The 21,941-nt window shown below is 37.7% G+C and overlaps 1 protein-coding gene across 1 annotated transcript; it reads right to left on the reverse strand.

Annotated features, from left to right (window-relative positions):
* Positions 1-14,767: 14,767 nt before the first annotated feature.
* Positions 14,768-15,250, reverse strand: LOC137709006 (uncharacterized). Its single transcript, XM_068448151.1, has 2 exons — positions 14,965-15,250; positions 14,768-14,901 (listed from the first exon to the last, which is right to left on the reverse strand). The coding sequence occupies exons 1-2, from the start codon at positions 15,248-15,250 to the stop codon at positions 14,768-14,770; spliced, it is 420 nt and encodes a 139-aa protein (XP_068304252.1).
* Between the last annotated feature and the right edge of the window lie 6,691 nt (positions 15,251-21,941).

The raw sequence follows: 21,941 nt of genomic DNA on the forward strand, positions 1-21,941 counted from the left end.
CTGTTTTGAGTCTTTTTACTTTGTTTTGAGTCATATAAGTTTAGTTAAGAGTCTTTGAGTTTATTTAAGTGTTTTTAAGCCTAGTTTTGTATCCCTGAGTCAGTTTTTATTAGATTAGCAATCCCTCCTAATCCCCGGCCTAGAACGATCCCTACCTACATCTTTACTACAATTGTCAATAAGAGGGTTTAATCTGAGTGCTATAGGTCCAAAAATCTGTCTAAACACATTCTTTCTAGAAGCTTGATTTCTGGCCGCACCTTTCTAGCTTAATTCCCTTTGGTTTTTGGTTGTTTTAACCCATTCCACTTGGGTTTTGGTTGTAAAATCCTTTCCCCACTCCCTTTCCTTGCTGTGATAACCTGTATATATGCTTGTTATGCACCAATTTCAGAAAAAAAACACACCCTATATTCAGAGAAATTGAGAGTGAGTGTCGCAGGTCCCTTGGAGAAGTCTTGGAGATTTGTGCGTGCTTGCAGGGAAGGAAGAAGAAGAAGGATTCTTGGCCGTGTTTTGCATTCCAAGGGAGGTTCGAAATCTGCCATTGGAGTTGCTGGGATGTACTTGGTTCTTTCTATCTTTAGATTTGTTTCAATGTTGGTTTTAATGTTGTTTTCAATTTTAAGAGACATTTGGAACTAATTTCTTTGTAGTTGGAGGTGAATTCGAAGCCATGATTATATGTTTTATATGAATTGATTACATCCAGTTATTGTTTCTTGAGTCTTGAATGTGATTTGCTTATCTAAGTAATTAAAACTTGTTTATGTATATTGATTGAGGATCGATACTTGGTTTGCATGCATGAATTTGATGCTAGAATATAAGGGAATTTCACGTAATAGTTATTTGCTTATATTCACAAGTAGTGGAAGTCACTAGTCATAATTGTGTTAAATGAATCCTCGGCAGGAGTCTCATGCGTTTCATAGTGATGAATGCCTTGTCAATGCTTATGATTTTCATAAAACTTAATGACTTTTGATATGTATCTCTATCATGCATTTCATATAGAGAACTTGAGAAAGATAATTTGATTGTAATGCGTATTCATTCAATTCAATGAAATAAGGAAAATCTGATGGTTGGTTGTGCGATGCAATTAACTTGGGGCGTTGTCATTCATAGTCTAAAGAAATAATAACTGGGAATTGGTTTGTATGCATATATCATGTGTGGAGAAGGGCCCTCTAGCTAGCCTTTCACCCTTTTAATTCAGCAAATTCGTTTTTATAAAGTGTTTTATGCAAAGTTTCTGTTTTAAGTTTTAGATTCGTCAAAAACATTCCTCCTTTCATTTAGTCTTGTTATTTGAGTCAAAATCTATTTTCTTTTAGTATTTTGAGTCAAGTTAAGTCTTATTTTCGTCAAAATCACTTGTTAGGTCTAGAATTGAATCTTTTTGATTGTTTATTGCTGTTTTGAGTTTGTTTGGTCTAGTTTAGTGTTTTTAGAGTCTAGTTTGTGTTTCTAAGTTTAATTAAATCTACATTCGCATCCCTAGTTAATCCCTGGCCTAGAACGATCCCTACTTACATATATACTACAATTGTCACAATTTGTGTCTCAAGTTAATTTTCACATCACAACTTCTCGCCCTCATTTTGGCTTGATTTGGATGGTTGTGGGTGGGTTCCAACTTCCTTGCCACTTCTCAAAGTGATGGCATTGGCGGTTTCAAATCCTTCCCTTGGATTGACAATGGTCGAACTAGGTAGTTTGCCTTGTTCTCTAAACTGTCCCATGAATTCCGCCATCTACCCCATTTGCTTCTTCAATTCATCCACCTCTTTAGCTTTATTTTGCATCTCTTTGGTTTGATTTTGTACTCCATGCGTCAAAGAGGTAAGTAATTGAATAACTTTATCATTATCCAAAGACATACCTGAATTTGGTTGAATCGGGGGTGGTTGAGGTTGCATTGGTGTGAATGGCCTTTGAAATATCCCAAGGGTGGCTGCCGAAATCCTCCTTGCTATTGAGGTTGTTGAGGCTGCCTCCACTTCATGTTTGGGTGATCTCTCCATCCCGGATTATAAGTGTTGGCGTATGGATCGTGCCTTGGTTGATTTTGGCCTTGAAAGCCCACGACATTGACACTTTCCCATCCCTCATTTTCAATCAATTGAGGACATTGATCATTGGAGTGTCCTTGCACAGTGCACACGCCACAAACACTTGCTCTTTGCACTTTGGATCCATCAGCAACCTTTGACACAAGAATAATGAGATTAGCCAATTGAGATTGAATTTCAGAAATTGCACTTACCTCATTAACTTGGTGTTGTTGTGGGGGGTCTCTTTGTCCAACTCCCTCGTATTATTATGCATACAAGGCTCGATTGGCTATGAGGATCTTGGCAGCAACTGGGGTTTTGTCAACCAAAGCACCACCTACCGAAGCATCTAGCATTTGTCTTTCAATTGGAATGAGTCCCTCGTAGAAATATTGAATTAGAAGCTCTTCCTTCATTTAATGTGATGGGCATGATGCAACTAAAGTGTTGAAACGCTCATAATATGTTGGAAAGGATTCTTCTTGGCTTTTGTTGAATTCCACTAATCCTCTTCCTCAAAAGAATGACTCTTGAAGTTGGGAAAAATTTCTCTAAGAATGCTCTCTTCATGTTTTCCCAAGAAGTGACGGTTCCAGGTGCTAGTTCATAGAGCCAATCTTTAGCATTTTCCAAAAGAGAGAATGGAAAGGCTTTCATCTTCAAAATATTCCCATCCACATTAATGGGTGTCATACTCGAGCATATTACATCAAATTCATTCAAATGCTTGTTCAGATCTTCAATGGACAGCCCATGGTATTTGAGAATGTGATGCAGTAAGTTAGACTTCAATTCAAACTCATCGGTCTTGTCCTGAGCTGCCCTAGGGTATTGAATGCAAATAGGCACGACATTGTCCAACCCCGAGGCTGAAAGTTCCTTGATTGTTCGATTGTCCATAGCCATGTCTTGTTCTTCCTCTTCCTCTTATTCAAATTCGGATTCAGAGCTAGAACTAGGTGGATTTAATTCTGGTTGTTTCCTCTTTCTTCTCAAAGTTCGTTCAAAATCGTCGTCAAACTCCAATATATGTGCACGAACAGGTTGAGAACGTTGAGTCATACACTAGTACCTAAAACAAGGAAAATAAAACAAAACTAAGTCAAAAACACAAGAAAAGCAAAAACAGACACAAATGGGAGATTAGCAATTTTGCTAATCCCCAGCAACGGCAGCAACTTTTTGATGTGATAAAAGATAGCACACAAATTAAGCCGTATAATTGTTGTATGTGTAAGTAGGGATTGTTCTAGGCCGGGGATTAGAAGAGATGCTAATTTACACAATTTAAACTCTAAAACACTAAACTAGACTCAAAAACAGAAAACTAGACTCTAACAACTCAAGATAAGCTAAATTGACTCAAAACACACAAACTAAGTTAAATTGACTCAAAACAGGTACTAGAAAGTGATTTGGACGAAAATTAAACTAAAAAGACTCAAAATACTAAATGGGGATAGATTCTAATGAATTTAAACTAAACTAACACAAATAAGAACTAAGGGGGTATTTGGACAAATTTTAAATTTAAAACAAACAAACTTGCAGAAACAAAGTAAAAGGTACGAATTTGGGTGAATGAATGGGCAAAAGGCTAGCTAGAGGGTCCTTCTCCACACATGACACATATGTAGCACAAATTGATTTCCAGTTGTTATTTCTTTAAACCATGAATGACAATGCCCCAAATTAATCGTGAGAACAAAAATTAACTTTCAGATTTTCCTAAATTCATTGAATTGGACTCAGCGACGCAATCAAATTATTCTTACTATATAAACTGCATGATAGAGATATATATCAAAGATTATTAAGTTCTATGAAAATCATAAGCATAGACAAGGCATTCGTAACTATGAACTGCATGATACTCTTGCCATGGATTTACTTAACACAATCATGACTAGTGACTTCCACTACTTATAAATATAAGTTCATAACGATTAGATGAAATTCCCTTACATTTTAGCATCAAATTCATGCATGCAAACTAAGTATGCATCCATAATCAACACACAAGAATAAGTTGTCAATCAAACAGATAAGTAAATCGCATTCATGTTCTACGAAACAATAACTGGAGGATATCAATTCATATCACATATATGTTCATGGCTTTGAATTCGTCTCTAACTACAAAGAATTTAATTCCTTGTTCTTCAAAAAAAAAAAAAAGAATTTAATTCCTCATGTTCATTATAATTGAAAACCAAATTAAAATAAACATCGAACTAAAACTAAGGATAGAAAGAACCCAGAAACGCTCCAACACTCCAAAGTAGGTAGCAACACTCCCTTGGATGGTGGCAGGCACGGTACTCTTCCTCTCCTTCCTTCCTTGCACGGCACAAGTCTCTAAAAACTCTTAGAAACCTGCGGCACACTCTTTGTATTTCTCTAAATTTCTCTCATTTGTGTTGCTTCTCTTTTCTGCAGCAGATTTATGTATTTATATGCTAGGGTTTTGCACAATTTCTGAAGGGAAAAGGATTGCACAATCCTAGGGGGAAAAGGTTAGGGTTACACGACAGAGAATGGGCCATCTAGAAGGAATAGGTGCAACATAGAAATAGGAGAAGGATAGGGCTTCTAGAACCATATATTTATGTATTAATCTGAAATTAAGTCCTCTTTGTAGCTGGAATTAAGATGGAATAAGATTAGGTTAGGATAAGATAAGATAAAGTTGGATAAGGTTTGGATACGATAAGGTAGTTTGGATAATGTTTCCTTCTTCTTAGTTGATTCCTTATCTTCCAAGCTTCCAAATTTGTTTGTCCAGATATTAAGCACATTCCTAGCCTTTCTTAAACTTCAAATTCGTCCATCCACCTTGCTCCATATGCAAGCTATCCATTCTAGCCCAAGATTGCTCTAAAATGCACCAAAATGCACTTTCTTGCCTCTTTTGCTATTTAAACCTACAAACACACGAAAATAGCTTGAATCACTATAATAAATAGAAACTAACTTACTAAATGCAAAGAAACAAGCTAACAAAGTCGCATAAATATGTTCCTATCACTGGTGACGTGGTTCCCACGTGGACAATGACTGAGTGCCATATGTCAATACAGGGTCATCATAGATATTAAAAAAAAAAAATGTCACCTTCTCCAACTTAACCCCCTACTTCCACCCAACCCTTCATCCCTTCTATCTTCTATGCCTACCTAACCTTCCATCCCTTCTATCTTCTACGCCTACCCAACCCTCTTCCATTCTTTTCTTTACGCCCACACAACCCTTATTCCCTTCTCTCTCCACATTCACCTCGGCATCATCTCTTAGCGGTTCCAACAACCCGATTACCTGATGGGTTATCAGATCGAATTGCAGAGTGCACAGGGTTTGGCATACCCATATTCAATTCGCTACCGCCACCCTCATTACCCACTTCTCCTTCCTCCATATCTCTATCTTACTACTTTGCTATCCCACCTGGGTTAAGCCTAGCTGAAAACATATGTATATGTATTTGTGTGTGTATGTTATATTTATACAATTTGAATTTCATTTTTTGGGGTTTTGTAATTTTCCCAGTTGGGATTGCGAAGACATTGAGATAAAAAGGTAAAAAGAAAATTTTAAAAAGATGATATTTTTGTGATATTTTTCATTTCTGAAGTCAAAGTCTTCTTCTTTTTTAAACTTTTCTAGGGTTGGGTTTGTTAATTTGATGTTTAACTATTAGGTTATGTTTTGTTACTTGTAATATTGCTTTGTTTTGTTTTGATGATTTTATTGATTAGGTTTCTCTTGTTTTGTGTTTTTTGTTTGTAGATTCTTTCATCTCCAACTATTCGAAGCATTGCAGCTCATAGGGCCTTCAATTGGAAGAACAACCAATAAGATGTAAAACAGGGGATCAAGAACTACTCCGATTTCCGTTTCCAAAATTAGCAAGACCTCTTATCCCTTATCGCCACCCAAGGTAGACAACGGAGCGAGAGCCTCCTTTATCTCTCTTTTTCTCAAGGCTTTTGTTTGGTGAAGGATATGAACGGTGGCATCGCAGGAAATGAGGTACGGCAGCCGAGGTGGGCTACTGTTGAGAGTTGGGTTGTTGGGTTGTCAGGAAGGGAGGCGCGTTGTAGAAAATTCAATTATGAGGGGAGGTAATCAAGTTGTTAGTGCCAGAGGGAGGTGATGCTGGTGGCAATCGTGGAAAGAGAAGAGAATGGAGAGGGAAGGAGGGTTTGGTAGGCATAAATGAGAGAATAATGGAGGGGTAGGAGAGGATAGTAGGTTTTTTTATTTTTTTATTTTTTTAATATCCACGTGGCCTATACTGACACATGGGGCCCAATCATTATCCACTTAAGGGCCACCTCACCAGTTAACGGCTGATTTAACAGCAACTTTAACGGATGTATGAAAGTATCTTAAAATTATGACTTTACGTACTACTCTGGGATGTAAAAAACTTCTTGTACCAAATGTTGAAAACCAAGGAACTTTAGAGAAGTAAACTGAGATTAACCTTAAATTTTATGTCATATCATCTTTTCATTAAAATTATACCGGTGATTTAATTCTTTGTCTCGGAGATATGTAGGCAATCATTTCGGATTCAATCACACCCCATGTAAACCAACTTTACTTGGATCTTGAATAAAGAGCATATGTTTGTCTTGAATATGTGTTTTTTCTTTATTTTTCAGGCGATGCAAGGAGTACCCTACTCGTTCAAAACGAGGCCCCAACTTTGAAAACTTTGCAGTAATGCAAGTCTAAAAACGTTCAAAGTTACACTGTCAGATGAGCCTCCCTTAACCCATCCCGTCTAGAATGGTTAGCAGCTTGGGAGACTCGAACCATAATAAGCACGATAATAATTGGTGAGCTATGGGCACGAGCATATGGCTCATTGACCTAGAAGTCCAATGCACCCTCTGACCATCAGAAAGTTTATTCAACCAACAAGGTTGCAGGTTATAACATTCAAACTCGAGCTCTACGCCATTTGAGGGAATAATTGAAAAAGTGATCAGGAACTCATCCGAAGATGGCTCTAAAATTCGACCCCGAGTACGATTATTTCTATCTTGGACTAACTTACTAAGTCAAGTAAGCTTTGTAACATCAAGTGTTAGTAGATCCGAAGAGGGCATCCAAACTAGGTAATCTCTGAGAGGAATTTATTCCAACGGAGCTCCGATACGCGGAAATACTTTTGTCAAGCCAAATTAGGTAGTTTGATCGGAAACGCTCATATCAGACGCATAGGGTCCAACAAAGGATTCAAAAAGTGTTTCCGACCTACATGCTAATGATCATGCGCCAAAGAACTTTTGCTTAAGATTCATTGGAAGCAGACATGCAATCCAGTTTCGAAAACTTATTCCAGGACTACATTGCACATATTGAAGATCTTCAATCCGAAACGAGGCAAAATATTGCACAAATATTTGTTATCTTATTCCTTGTAGGTTACTCCAAGAATAAGGCAGTTGTCTCAAGTCCGATAAATGCATGAATAAGTTCAGAGCAAAGGATTCCTCATGGGTCCAAATGCTTGCATTCCTGGTACTGGAGTAAGGTGGTACTCTAGCTATCTCGATGAGAATCTTTTGTGGATGCTAGTTTAGGAATATTTCTTCGAATCAATATTACCAGTGGATTTTTCACTAAAAACTATGTCCCGGGCCTACAAGCTTATTCGCATTCCGTTCCGCTGCTTATTCTATTCTTTAAAGTTCGCTTACTTTGGAAACATTTATCAGATTGAGAATTTCACACAAAGAAGATGTATGATAGAGAAAATTCTTCACGCAAGCACATGTCTATTATCAAAATTCTCAACAGAGATCAATATAGTACAGCAATTTGGGGGAAACAGACCCTCACCTCTAGCAATAAAGTATGTGAAAAGGACTACATAAGACTCTGGATCAATGTCATCAGGGGTTGTTGTTAAATCAGCGATTTGCTACGCCCACTTGGCTGCATACCACGCACGATACTACATTGAGGGTGAATATTCTGACAAAGGTCTACCACCATCGTCGGCCATGCGTTGAAGAGATGGAGAAGCCTAGAGACGAAGAGTTCACAAGGAAACCCCATCGTCTCGAAATGACCAAACATCAGTACATGTTATGCACAAGGTGTCTGGTGAGAAGACAATGGGTGATGGGCAAGCCAGTGAAATTCCAAATACTCGGGCCACATGAACAACTTATGGGCGAGTGTTTGAACGAATGACCACCGCTGTCACCGTCAGCACGCATCAGATGAGGAACAAAGTGGTGATGGAGGGGCCCTTTGTTGGATCTCCACGCTTCGTGCAAATCCAACCATTTCGTAAGACCCACACGGAAGACTTACAAAGGGATGAATGTTATAGAACGAGTTGCAAGAAGCGTGCAAAATTATAGAGTGAGTTGCATGAAGAAGGAAAACATCTTTGGAAGTTTACAGTAGGCAACGATATTTTATGGGATTGCATCATTTCTTAGCAAAAAAACTCATAAAAGGATTAAGGTTAGGCAAGGAAGACACAGGCATCATGGTAGAAAATAAGAAGGGTTTGAAGGAAACTGCTACTTAGTAAGGCTATCTAAAGGGAGATCATTAGGAAATCCCACCGTTGGAAGCGAAGGAACATGTATCTTGGGATATATACACAAAGATTGAGGATTAATCAATAAGGCGCATGGAAAAAGTAACCGCAAAAAACGAAGGCGTTCGTCATCATGGCAGTGGATCTTTTTTGCAATTCCAAAGATTATGTGGTGGAAATCAAAGTGACCCAACTACCCAACTTTAATGATGATTCGGACACGACTACAAAGAGTGTGAAGACCAAACAAAACGTATTCCAGCTTACTCCGAAAGGCATGGTCTTTGGTAACAATCCATCTTCGAAGGTGATGTGTAAATTAACTTAACACACAAATTAAACCTTATTTGTGACAATTGTAGTATATATGCAAGTAGGGATCGTTCTAGACCGGGGATTAACTAGGGATGCTAATCAACACAAATAAGACTCAAAATCACTAAACTAAACTCTATAGACTCAAAACTAACGTAAAACACTCAAAACAGCAACAAACAATCAAAAAGACTCAATTCTAGACCTAACAAGTGAATTTGACGAAAATAAAACTTAACTTGACTCAAAAGACTAAAAGAAAACAGATTTTGACTCAAATAACAAGACTAAATGAAAGGGGGATTGTTTTTGACGAATTTAAAACTTAAAACAGAAACTTTGCATAAAACACTTTGTAAAAAACGAATTTGGGTGAATTAAATGGGTGAACGGCTAGTTAGAGGGTCCTTCTCCACACATGATATATGCAAACAAACCAATTTCCAGTTATTATTGCTTTAGACTATGAATGACAACACCCCAAGTTAGTTGCATCACACAACTAACCATCAAATTTTCCTTACTTCATTGAATTGAATGAATGCGCATTACAACCAAATTATCTTTCTCAAGTTCTTTATATGAAACACATAATAAAGATACATATCAAAAGTCATTAAGTTTTGTGAAAATCATAAGTATTGACAAGACATTCATCATTATGAAACGCATGAGACTTATGCCAAGGATTCACTTAACACGATTGCGACTCCACTACTTGTGAATATAAGTGAATAACTATTACGTGAAACTCCCTTATACTCTAGCATCAAATTCATGCATGAAAATTAAGTGTCGACCCTCAACCAACACATATAAACAAGTTTTGATAATTTAGATAAGCAAATCACATTCAAGACTCAAGAAACAATAACTGGATGTAATCAATTCATATAAAACATATAATCATGGCTTCAAATTCACCTCTAACTAAAAAGAAATTAGTTCCACATGCTCATCATAATTGAAAACCAAATTAAAGTAAACATCAAACAAAAACTAAGGATAGAGAGAACCCAGAAACTCTCCACACTCCAATGGCATGCACGGCACTCCCTTGGATGGCAGATTGCACAAGTCCTCTTCTCCTTCCTTCCTTGCTTGCGGCACTAGGGTGTGAAGGGAAATCTATGAGATTCATGTCGGATTTCTAGTGACTAGCATGCATATACAATTCAAAATTTATATACGAAAGCAACGGAAGCATGTCATACATTTTATCAAAGCTATAGTCATGCAAATCCCCTTCAAGATGCATAGGTTTATATAAGATGCATCAAAATAAAATTTATAAGAAGAACAAACTAGAGGTTTAGTTTTATACCTCTTGATCTAGATCTTAGACCAAGGATGGACCACCTTCAAGATCTTTGCTCCTCAAACTCCTTGAGCCTAGCCTCCCTCCTTGCTTCCTCCACTTTGTAAAGTAAGTGCTCCTAGGTTCTCTTCAAGTTTCCAAAGATATGAAAACCTCTAAAGATCCTCACCCACTTTGTAATGAGAAAGATGAAGGAATAACCAAAAGGGTGTATAGATGATTAGTTAAATCACCCCCTTGGTGGCCGGCCCTTTGTGTTCAAGAGAGAGAGCTTTTCTTTTCTCTTTTGTTGTTTTTAGAACACATAAAACCCTAATGAACTTTGTGTCATAAAGTTCCTTTTATAGACAAAAGAAACAAGTCAACATTTTAACCTATCTCTCCCTTGGTGGCCGGCCATATGTGTTTGGTTTGGGCTTTGGGCTTTTAATTATTTCAAGTCATCCAATGCTTGAATAAAAGCCCAATGGGTTTTGGCCCAATGGGCCTAATTAAACCCGAACGTTTCTTTAAGCCCAAAACGATCTTTATCGCTTTTATGATTTCTTTAGACTTTCTAAATTAATCAAAACACTTAATTAATCCAATTAATTATTTCCTTCATCCATTAGTTACTCACTACAAGAGTGTATTGGTGAACAATCTTTTAGGTTCTAATTAGCAAGGCAGTGAGGTGATTGGCATCAATCCAATTGATTATCCAATCACTTAGTGAATTAAAACTTACTTTTAATTCACCTTCCTTTTGATGACTACATTTAATCATCTAGAAGAACTGACAAGCCATGAGTGACATCTAACCATATATCATGGCTACCCAAGCTAATGTAGAAGTTATTCGGAGAACCTATTCAGTTGGAATTACAATGTAATTCGATCCTTCTCTAAAACAATACTCTCAATCACATTACTAGGGTATGGATTTATAATGTCAAACCCCTAATGTGATTATTCCTTCTTATATGATTCATTTGAGACGTATAGGAACGCTTTCCTTTATTACGCTCGATACTTCAGCCGAAGATTCCCGAATCATATCTTAGAGTATTCATCCTCTCTTATCGAGGATTAGAGATTCCTTGTTGCGCATTCACTTGCCTTCATGGCTAAGTGGCTTAACCCCAACGATGCCTTGGACACTCGCGAACGGAATGACTTTAACATAATCAAAGATTAAGTACTTAACCACAAGACAACGACGATGCCTCAAGTCAAAGGATTACTTACATTATTCCAACCATTAGAGTTGCTTGACATGTGAGTAGACCTCCATGCAAGTACTCTCGTTCGATTGTGTTCAGTGAACTCATTCCCTTAATGAGCACCTACATACTTGTCTTAGTGTCGCTACACGAATGGGATGAGACTTTCCATCCTTCCAATTGAAGCGGACATAGTATGTACCGGTCTATGGATTGTCAGTATCCCTCCGACAATCCTATGACCAGGAACCTTTTTGGACATGATGGTTATGAGAAGAAGGTCTCTGTAATCTAACATCATTAGGTTACTTCTTCCATCGATCCATTGTCCATGGATTCACTATTTAGGACATATTTTGTTCATTGAGATAGTCCTAATTAGTATCTTTGCCTTCCGATGTATAAGAGTCATATATACATCAATTCATTGTCCTGAAAGGTTTCTTCCAAAGATTGACTTTCAGGGCATATTTCCAACAGGGTGATGTGGTGTGAATTATGATGTTTGATGGCTGAATGTATGAATGAATGAATGAGTGAATGGATGATTAAAACCTGTGGCAAAGGCTTGTATTTAAAGGCTAGGTTTTGCACAATTTCTGAGGAAAAGGATTGCACAATCCTAAGGGAAAAAGGTTATGGTTTGGCAGAAACCAAGGGGGAAAATGATAGGGGATACAAGGCAGGGATTGAGGTTTCTAGAGGGAATAGGTGCGGCACCATTTTAGGAGGAAGATAGGGCTTTTAGAAAGAATGTTTTAGAACAAATTTCTGGACCTAAAGGGACAAGGACACACGGCATAGGTGTAAAATGGGGATTACAACTCCTTAACCTCCAAGGAATGGCATATATGCGGCACATAAGGGATTAGGCTTCTAGAATCTAAGTTATGTGTTTAAATGTATAACTAATCCCTTCTAAATAGCTAGAATTAAGGCACAAACTGATTTGGATAAGATAAGATAGGATAATGCTAGATTTAGGAAAGGATAATGTTGGTTAGGATATGATAAGATAAGGTTGTATAATGTTCCTTTTTTCTTGCTCTTTCCTTATCTTCTTTGTATTTGAACTTGTTTCTCCATATTTGCAGCATTTCCTAGCCTCTCTTGACTTCAATTTCGTCCATCCACCTTGCTCCACTCATAAGCTATCCAATTGATGCCCAAAACTGCTCTAAAGGGCTCCAAAATGCACTTTCTATTTCATTTTGCCATTAGGACCTACAAACATACGAAAATAGCTTAAAAGACTATAATAAGTAGTAATTAACTAACTAAATGCAAGGAAACAACATAACTAAGTAGCATAAATATGCTCCTATCAAATTCCCCCACACTTAGCTTTTGCTAGTCCTCGAGCAAAACAAAACAAACAAAACACAATCTAAACCTTCCAACATTTACCTCAGGGATTTCCAATGCAACATGACATATTAAAGATCACCACTCACTTAGATTTTAGTTATCCCTACCCTCGACCACATACTTAGCCATAGTCACCACTCACTAGCTTGCATTTAATCAATGAAAACATGATTTTGAATGTAGTAACATGCCTTAGAGAATTCCTCAATTCCTCACTTGATATACTCTCTGTTTTCACACAGATTTTCTGACTACACTCCCTACACTAAGTATATGTGAGAAGATTGATGTAAACATGTAGACTAGCACTCACATATGTATAATCAAAGAAGGCAATTTTTGGAAATATTAACATGAATATATATGATCTCATGAATGGAATGCCACTACTTAGACGCGATAACCAAGGATACCATATGCTCAAACCAATTTTAAACTGCACATATTGAAACACATAACAATCAAGATAGAAGTCTAAGGGTTCTAACGGGGCTAAGGTATTGGCTAACGAAGAAAGGTAAGGATAAACAAAAGTTCTTAAAGCAATAGTAAGCAAAGTAATGAAATAAACACTTAGAATTCACTTTTGAATGCAGAAATCAACTTTGAACACCAAGGGAAGATTCACACAAAACTTAGGGTCAAATTCAAACTTTTGGACCCTTTCTTCAACAATAAACACTTGTGAGTTCATTCTCACTTATTTTCAACTCCTTTTTTCTTTTTCTTCAACTTTTCTTCTTCTTTTTTTCCTTTTTTTTTTTTTTTTTTTTTTTTTTTTTTTTTTCCTTTTCTTCTTTCGTGCCCTTTCTTTCTTTGGCACACAAAACACAACTTCATAGATTTCAAAACGAAAACCCTTCCCCCACACTTGTTTTTCTGCAATTTGTACAACAAAAGGAATTCCTTCTGTGTCATGCTTCACTATCCTCTAAGAACAAGGGTATGGGTACTCCTATTCTAGGCTAGGTAAGGATAATGTGGTTAACAAAGAAAATAGGCTAACTAAGGCTCAAAGGGGTTAAACCTACAATACATATGCAAAGGGTAAGGCTTTTTGGCTCTGGTTTAACTAAACAACTTCATCTTATTATTTGTTATGCTAATCAATTTTATGCTTTGAATGAAATGGGTATGAGTTCTAGTATTTGGAACTATAGTGATGAAACGCATTCTAAGTAGCAACCAAGAAAAGAATAATGAGATCATGTAACGACTTTAGAAAACAAAAACATCAAGATTAATAACTCTCCAAATAAAGTTTAGGCTCAAATCTCTCAGGGTTGTAGCGTTAGTTTGAGTTTCTTCCTTCAAGCATGTTACAAAAACTGATTTTTTTCCTTTTTGATTACATATGAATTCGTAAATGTCAACTACAACTAAGCATAAGCCAAAGAGCATATCAAACTTCCACCCATGTTTGTAACTTTCTTTAACAGTCATGCAATTCAAAACCAAATCCTCATCATTATGTTGAAAGGTATCCTAAGACACAAACAAACATAAAAACAAAAACAACTCTTTTTCGATTTTTAAAACACTCTTTTTCGATTTTTTTTGTTTCAAATTTTCGGATTTTCTGTTTAAGACACATAAAAACACTTCAAAACACACTAAAAACACTTAAAAACAGTGAATAACAACTTTAGAAGTGATAGGTGATAAAATCCCATGAAAATTATGCAAAAACAGCTTGTTTACCCCCCTCCCAACACTTAAACCAAACATTGTCCTCACTGTTTTAAGCATAGACTCACAAACAAACAACCAAATAACAAACATGACAAACATGGCAAAGTAAAAGCAATAAAGAGTAGGGTTTAGGAACGCAAATCTGGTTATGGAGTGTTGGAGATTCTTAGTTCTTCTTTATTTGCGTGGGTTGCCTCCCAAGAAGCTCTTGCTTTAACGTCTTCCAGCCAGACGATACTTCCTCTTAAGTTTCCTTGGAGCCCACAGCATGGAAACTTGCACCATCCATGACACGCTCTTCAAAGTTCTCATAGTATGGCTTCAAACGATGTCTGTTCACTTTGAACTCTTGCCTGGTCTTTAAACTTCGAATTTGAACTGCACCATAAGGAAATACATTAGTAACAGCAAACGGGACAATCCATTTAGAACGTAACTTACCTGGAAACAAGCGAAGGCGGGAATTGAAGAGTAACATTTTCTGCCCTAGAACAAACATCTTGCTACGAATCATCTTGTCATGGAATGCCTTTGACTTCTCCTTGTAAATAAAAGCGTTCTCGTACACTTCATGCCTTATCTCCTCAAGCTCATTCAATTGAAGCTTCCTATGGATTCCAGCGGCATCAATGTCCATATTGAAAGTTTTTACGGCCCAATGTGCTTTGTCCTCCAATTCAACAGGAAGATGACATAGTTTCCCATAGATGAGCCGAGATGGGGACATTCCAATTGGTGTTTTGTAGGCCGTACGATATGCCCAGAATGCATCATTCAAGTGCAAGCTCCAATCCTTCCGGTTTGGCCCAACGATCTTCTCCAAAATCTGCTTAATTTCCCGATTAAAAACCTCGGCTTGCCCACTTGTTTGAGGATGATAAGGTGTGACCACCTTATGTGTTACGTTATATTTCTTGAGCAATGCTTCAATGGTTCGATCGCAAAAATGGGAACCTCCATCACTTATTAGAACTCTTAGCATTCCAAATCTAGCAAATATGTTAGTTTAGACAAAATCTGCAACCACTTTGGAATCATTCGTACGGGTGGCTTTTGCTTCCACCCATTTTGACACATAATCAACAGTAAGTAAAATATAAAGGAAACCATGAGATGAAGGAAAAGGACCCATAAAATCAATGCCCCAAATATCAAAACTTTCGACACCATAGATAGGGGTCTGCGGCATTTGGTCTTTTGGACCTATATTTCAAGTTCTTTGACAACGATCACATGTTATGCAAAACGTTCTAGCATCCTTAAAGATAGTATGCCAATAAAAACCACATTCAAGTACTTTACGTGCAGTCCTTTGAGTGCCAAAGTGATCTCCACATGCATAAGTGTGACAAAAAGTTAAAATTGAATTAAACTCTGATTCATGCACACACTTACGAATGATTTGATCAGCGCAATATTTCCATAAATAAGGATCATCCCACACATAAAACCAACCCTTATTTTTAAGTTTATCACGTTGGTGCTTATTTAGGTTGCTTGGAACTTGTTTAGACACCAAATAATTCACTAAATCGGCATACCATGGCTCACTTACCTCAATAGACAGCAGCTGCTCATCTAGGAATGTCTCTGGGATAAGCACGGCATCTTCTTCATGCACCATACGGCTCAAGTGGTCAGCCACCACGTTTTCACTTCCTTTCTTGTCCCGGATTTTGATATCGAACTCTTGAAGTAGAAGCATCCAGAATAAGCCTTGGTTTGGCCTCCTTCTTGGTGAGTAAGTACTTCAACGCTACATGATCAATGTAAATTATAACTTTAGTGCCAAGTAAATAAGAACGAAACTTATCTAAAGCAAAAACAACAGCAAGAAGTTCGTTTTCCGTTGTGGAGTAGTTCAATTGGGCATCATTCAAGGTTCGGGATGCATAATAGATGACATGTGGCTGCTTGTTCTTCATTTGGCCTAAAACAGCTCCTAATGCTTAATCTAAGGCATCGCACATAAGCTCAAAAGGAAGGCTCCAATTTGGTGGAACGATGATGGGGGCCGAAATAAGCATCTCTTTGAGGTGTTTGAACGCCTTCTCACATTCCTCATCGAACTCGAATGGGACATCTTTTTGTAGAAGTCGGCAAAGGGGGTTAGAAATCTTGGAAAAGTCCTTGATGAATTGCCTATAGAATCCTGCATGTCCAAGAAAAGAACGAAGCTCTCTAACCGAAGTAGGAGAGGGTAAGTAGCGTACACGATCTATTTTTTATTTATCAACCTCTATACCCTTGGCCGAAATTATATGCCCTAAAACTATGCCTTGTTTTACCATGAAATGACATTTTTCCCAATTTAAAACAAGGTTAGTTTCAATGCATCGTTTCAAGATTAAAGTGAGATTATGTAAACAATCATCAAACGAATCACCAAATACACTAAAATCATCCATGAAAACTTCAATAATCTTCTCCAAAAAATCTGAAAATATACTTACCATGCATCTTTTAAAGGTGGCAGGTGCATTGCATAAACCGAATGGCATACGACGATAAGCAAAAGTACCAAAGAGACGTGAAAGTGGTTTTTCTTGGTCATCCGGAGCTATGACAATTTGATTATATTCCGAATAACCATCAAGAAAACAATAAAAAGAATGAGCGGCTAACCTTTCAAGCATTTGACCAATGAATGGCAAAGGGAAATGATCTTTCCTAGTTGTGGCGTTGAACTTCCTATAATCAATGCAAACTCTCCAACCTGTTTGGATACGTGTTGGCACAAGCTCATTTTCGGCATTTTTCACCACCGTCACTCCGGATTTCTTTGGCACAACTTGAACTAGTGAAACCTAACGGCTATCCGAGATAGGATAAATCACTCCACAAGCAAGTAATTTGATAATCTCTTTCTTCACAACTTCTATCATTGGAGGGTTGAGTCGAAATTGAGCCTCTCGAGTTGGTTTAGCCCCCTCGTCTAGAAGTATGCGATGCATGCATGTTGTAGGGCTAATTCCCTTAATGTCGGCCAAGGTTCATCCTATGGCTATTTTGTGTTTTTTCAACACTCGAACCAATTTCTCCTCCTCCATTGCCGTGAGTGATGAAGAAACAATGACGGGCAACGTTTCTTTGTCTCCTAAATGAACATACTTCAAATGACTTGGCAATGGTTTAAGTTCAAGAATGGGTGCCTGGATCACTGAAGGTAACAACTTGTTAGTAGAAACGGGAATTGAAATTGGGATTAGGGGCTTACTTTGATATTGCGGCGATGATTCAAGTGCAGTGATAGGAGCATATTTATGCGACTTAGTTATCTTGTTTTCTTGCATTTACATAGTTTTCATTTATAATAGTGTTTTAAGCTATTTTCGTGTGTTTGTAGGTCCTAATGGCAAAGTTGGCAAGAAAGTGCATTTTGGAGCCATTTGGAGCAGTTTTGGGCATGGAATGGATAGCATATGCAAGGAGCAAGGTGGATGGACAAATTTAAAGTCAAAAGAGGCTAGGAACATGTTACAAATCTGGAGAAAGAAGCTCAAGACAATGAAGATAAGGAAAGAGCAAGAAACATGGAACATTATCCAATCTTATCTTATCTTATCCAAACCTTATCCTATCTTATCCTATCCTAATCTTTTGCTACCTTAATTCCAGCTGCAAAGAGGACTCATTTTCACATTAAATCACCTAAATATCAGGTTTTAGAAGCCCTATTTTCATGCCCTAAGTTTATGTCACATGTAACCCTTCTAGAAGTTCTAGAATCTGCCACAAGGACCATTCCTTGTCTTCCCTGGAATCTGATTGAAAGTGTCATTGTTCTTTGGTGATTTGGAGTCCTAATTCCTCTCCTTTTCAGCCCAATTTCATGCCTTCCCTTCACCCTATAAATACATGATGCCACAACACTCATAAGAACCACCCTCTACCACAAATTCACACCACACCATCCACCACACTGGGGCCGTGCTTACCATTCAAAACGTTGGATTGTTGGAGCGTTTCTAGGTGTATTCTATTCTTTGTTTTCAATGTTTAAATTTAATTATCTTTGTTTTGCGAACATGAGGAACTAAATTCGTTTTAGTTAGAGGTGAATTCAAAGCCATGAACATATATGTGATATGAATTGATTTCATCCAATATTGTTTCATAAATCATGAATGCGATTTACTTATCTGTTTGATTGATAACTTATTCTTGTATGTTGATTAAGGAGACTTACTTAGTTTGCATGCATGAATTTGATGCTAGAATATAAGGGAGTTTCACGTAATAGTTATTCACTTATATTCACAAGTAGTAGAAGTCACTAGTCATGATTGTGTTAAGTAAATCCTTGGCAGGAGTCTCATGCTTTTCATAGTGATGAATGCCTTGTCAATGCTTATGATTTTCATAGAACTTAATGACTTTTGATATGTATCTCTATCATGCGTTTCATATAAGGAACTTGAGAAAGATAATTTGGTTGTAATGCGTATTCATTCAATTCAATGAAATAAGGAAAATCTGATGGTTGGTTGTGTGATGCAATTAACTTGGGGTATTGTCATTCATGGTTTAAAGGAATAATAACTGGAAATCAATTTGTATGCAAGTGTGTCATGTGTGGAGAAGGACCCTCTAGCTAGCTTATCACCCATAGTTTTCCCTAATTTCGTCCAAAGTTGTTTAAGTCTTTAAATCTGTTTGTTTTTATTTTAATTTCGTCCAAATCAATCTCCCCTTTAATTAAGTGTGTTAGATTAGTTAGAAACATGTTTAAATCTATCCAATTTAGTGTTTTGAGTCTTAATAGTCTAAAATTCATCCAAATAACTTCATAGAGTCTGTTTCGAGTCAATTTAACTTAGTTTGTGTGTTTTGAGTCTATTTAGCTTGTTTTGAGTTGTTAGAGTCTAGTTTTCTGTTTTTGAGTCTAGTTTAGTGTTTTAGAGTTTAATTTGAGTAGATTAGCATCCCTTCTAATCCTCGGCCTTGAACGATCCCTACTTACACATACTACAATCATAGGGTTTTAATTTGAGTGTTAGAATACTTCACATCATGCAGCCACCATCTTGCCAACTTCATCATTATGCAAGGCCATATTGGGGTTTAAGCCCAATCCCTCGGCAATTGTTGTTTCAAGGGGATCTTTGTCCAACGAATCAAGATAGCCCTACGCCAATGAATCAAATATATCAATAGAAAAACAAGAATGATCATCGTTAGGATATTTAATAGTTTCAGAAAGATTGAAATCAATAACTTCCCCATCAAATTCCATCGTTAAAGTCCCTTTGAACACATCGATCTTGGTGTGGGCTGTTTTCATGAAAGGTCTCCTAAGTAGGATCGGTAATGGTGTAGACTGGGTTGAATCTTCCATGTCAAGCACGTAAAAGTCCGCTGGGAAGATCAATTTGTTAACCTGCACCAAAACATGTTCCAAAACTCCTTTTGGATAGGCATTAGAACGATCGGCCAATTGAATAATCACACCATCGTTTTTAAGCTCTCTAAGTTCATAGGTGCATAAATTGAGTAAGGCATGACATTAATTGAAGCTCCTAAGTCTAGCATAGCATGTTCAAACTTAGTATTGCCAATACCACAAGGAATTGTAAAACTACCCGGATCTTTGCATTTAGGTGGTAGTTTTCTTTGTAACACCACAGAAACATTCTCACTTACCTGGACCACCTCCTTGTTCGAAATCCTCTACCTTGTTGTGCAAAGCTCTTTCAAGAATTTAGCATACTTAGGAACTTGCTTAATTGCATCAAGGAGCGGGATATTGACTTGAACTCTCCTAAAGGTTTCCAGAATGTCTTTCTCATTCTCTTCTTTCTTTGATTGCTTAAACCTGCTAGGAAATGGCACATTTAGTGGAATAAAACTAGAAGAATTTGAATTTGGACTTACCTTGGTAGTTTGGGACGGTTTTGGTGCACTAGGGGGCCACAGCAAGGTTTCATCTACCCTTGCCGTGGCCTTGTCCACTTCTTCTTCTTCAAGAAGCAACTTTTCATCCTCTTTTTGACTTGCTTGGTATGGTTTGGGGTGGATTTCAACTTCCTTGCCACTTCTCAAGGTGATAGCCTTAGCGGTTTCAAAAACCTCCCTTTGAATTGACAATGGTTGAGCTAGGTAGTTTGCCTTCTTCTCGAAACTGTCCCATGAACTCCGCCATCTACCCAATTTGCTTCTTCACTTCGCCCCTCTCTTTGGCTTGATTTTGTAGTCCCTGCGACAAAGTATTTAATAATTGAAGGACATTATCATTATTCATTAGCAAACCTGAGTCTTGTTGGGCAGTTTGTGATTGAGGTTGAGATTACGCGAATGGCCTTTGATATATCCCAGGGGGTGGTGGACGAAATCCTCCTCCATTGCCGTGAGTTTGTTGAGGTTGTTGAGGCTCCCTCCATTTGAAATTTGGGTGATCTCTCCATCCCGGATTGTACGTATTTGAGTATGGATCATTCCTTTGCTGATTTTGGCCTTGATAACCTATGGCATTGGCGCTTTCCCATCCTCCATTCTCTATCAATTGAGGACATTGATCATTGAGGCGCCCTTGCATAGAGCACACGCCACACACACTTGGGTTACTTCCTTGCACTTTACATCCTTCGGCAACCTGAGATACAAGCATAGTGAGGTTAGCTAATTGAGATTGAATTTCAGCTATTGAACTTACTGATAGGAGCATATTTATGCGTCCTAATTGGCTTGTTCTCGTGCATATACGTTGTGTTTCCTTAGTTATTTTAGTCTTTTAAGCCATTTTCGTATGTTTTCAGGTTCTAAGGGCTAATGGAGGAAAGAAGTGCATTTAGGGGCCTTTTGGAGCACTATTTGGCTAAGGATGGATAGCTTATGCTTGGAGCCAAAGTGTTGGATGAAAGTGAAGGCCTTGTATGCACTTGAGGACACAAAACAATGGCCCTAACCCAATTACACAACCTTGCCATGGGCTTAACCATATTTCCCTTCCCTTGCCATGCAAACCACCCTATTTTAGGCCCATTCTATGTACTTAAACCCTAGCCCTTTAACCTTGCAGCCCTATTCTGATTTATTCACTTCCATATTCTTCTTTAATCCACATGCATTCATCATCATTCACCCTACCTTGCAATTCCACAAAACACATCCCATTGCCGTGGCTTTCCATCTAATTTCAGCCATCACACTTCATCATTGTAGCCACCATTCACCCTAGTTGTCACTCACATGCATTCCCATTCTATATTTCAGCCACATGCACCCATAATTACACCAAACACACCCTAGCCGTGCCTATCCCTTGCATTTCCAGCATTCCCATTTGCATTTTCAGCTTTCCACCAACCAATCTAGTTGTCATTCCACATGCATTCCCTTCTTTAATCATTCCTAGCTGCCGTTCACATGCTCTCCCATCCATTCTCTCCCTATAAAACCATGCAATGCATTCATACAAT

This window comes from Pyrus communis, chromosome 11 (assembly GCF_963583255.1).
Source record: "Pyrus communis chromosome 11, drPyrComm1.1, whole genome shotgun sequence".
Classification (NCBI taxonomy): domain Eukaryota; kingdom Viridiplantae; phylum Streptophyta; class Magnoliopsida; order Rosales; family Rosaceae; genus Pyrus; species Pyrus communis.

Coding starts and splice junctions, on each gene's coding strand:
- LOC137709006 (XM_068448151.1), bottom strand. CDS start 15,250: ATGTCCCCATCTCGGCTCATCTATGGGAAACTATGTCATCTTCCTGTT. Junction 14,902..14,964: donor CCGCCTTCGCTTGTTTCCAG/GTAAGTTACGTT, acceptor CTTATGGTGCAG/TTCAAATTCGAAGTTTAAAG.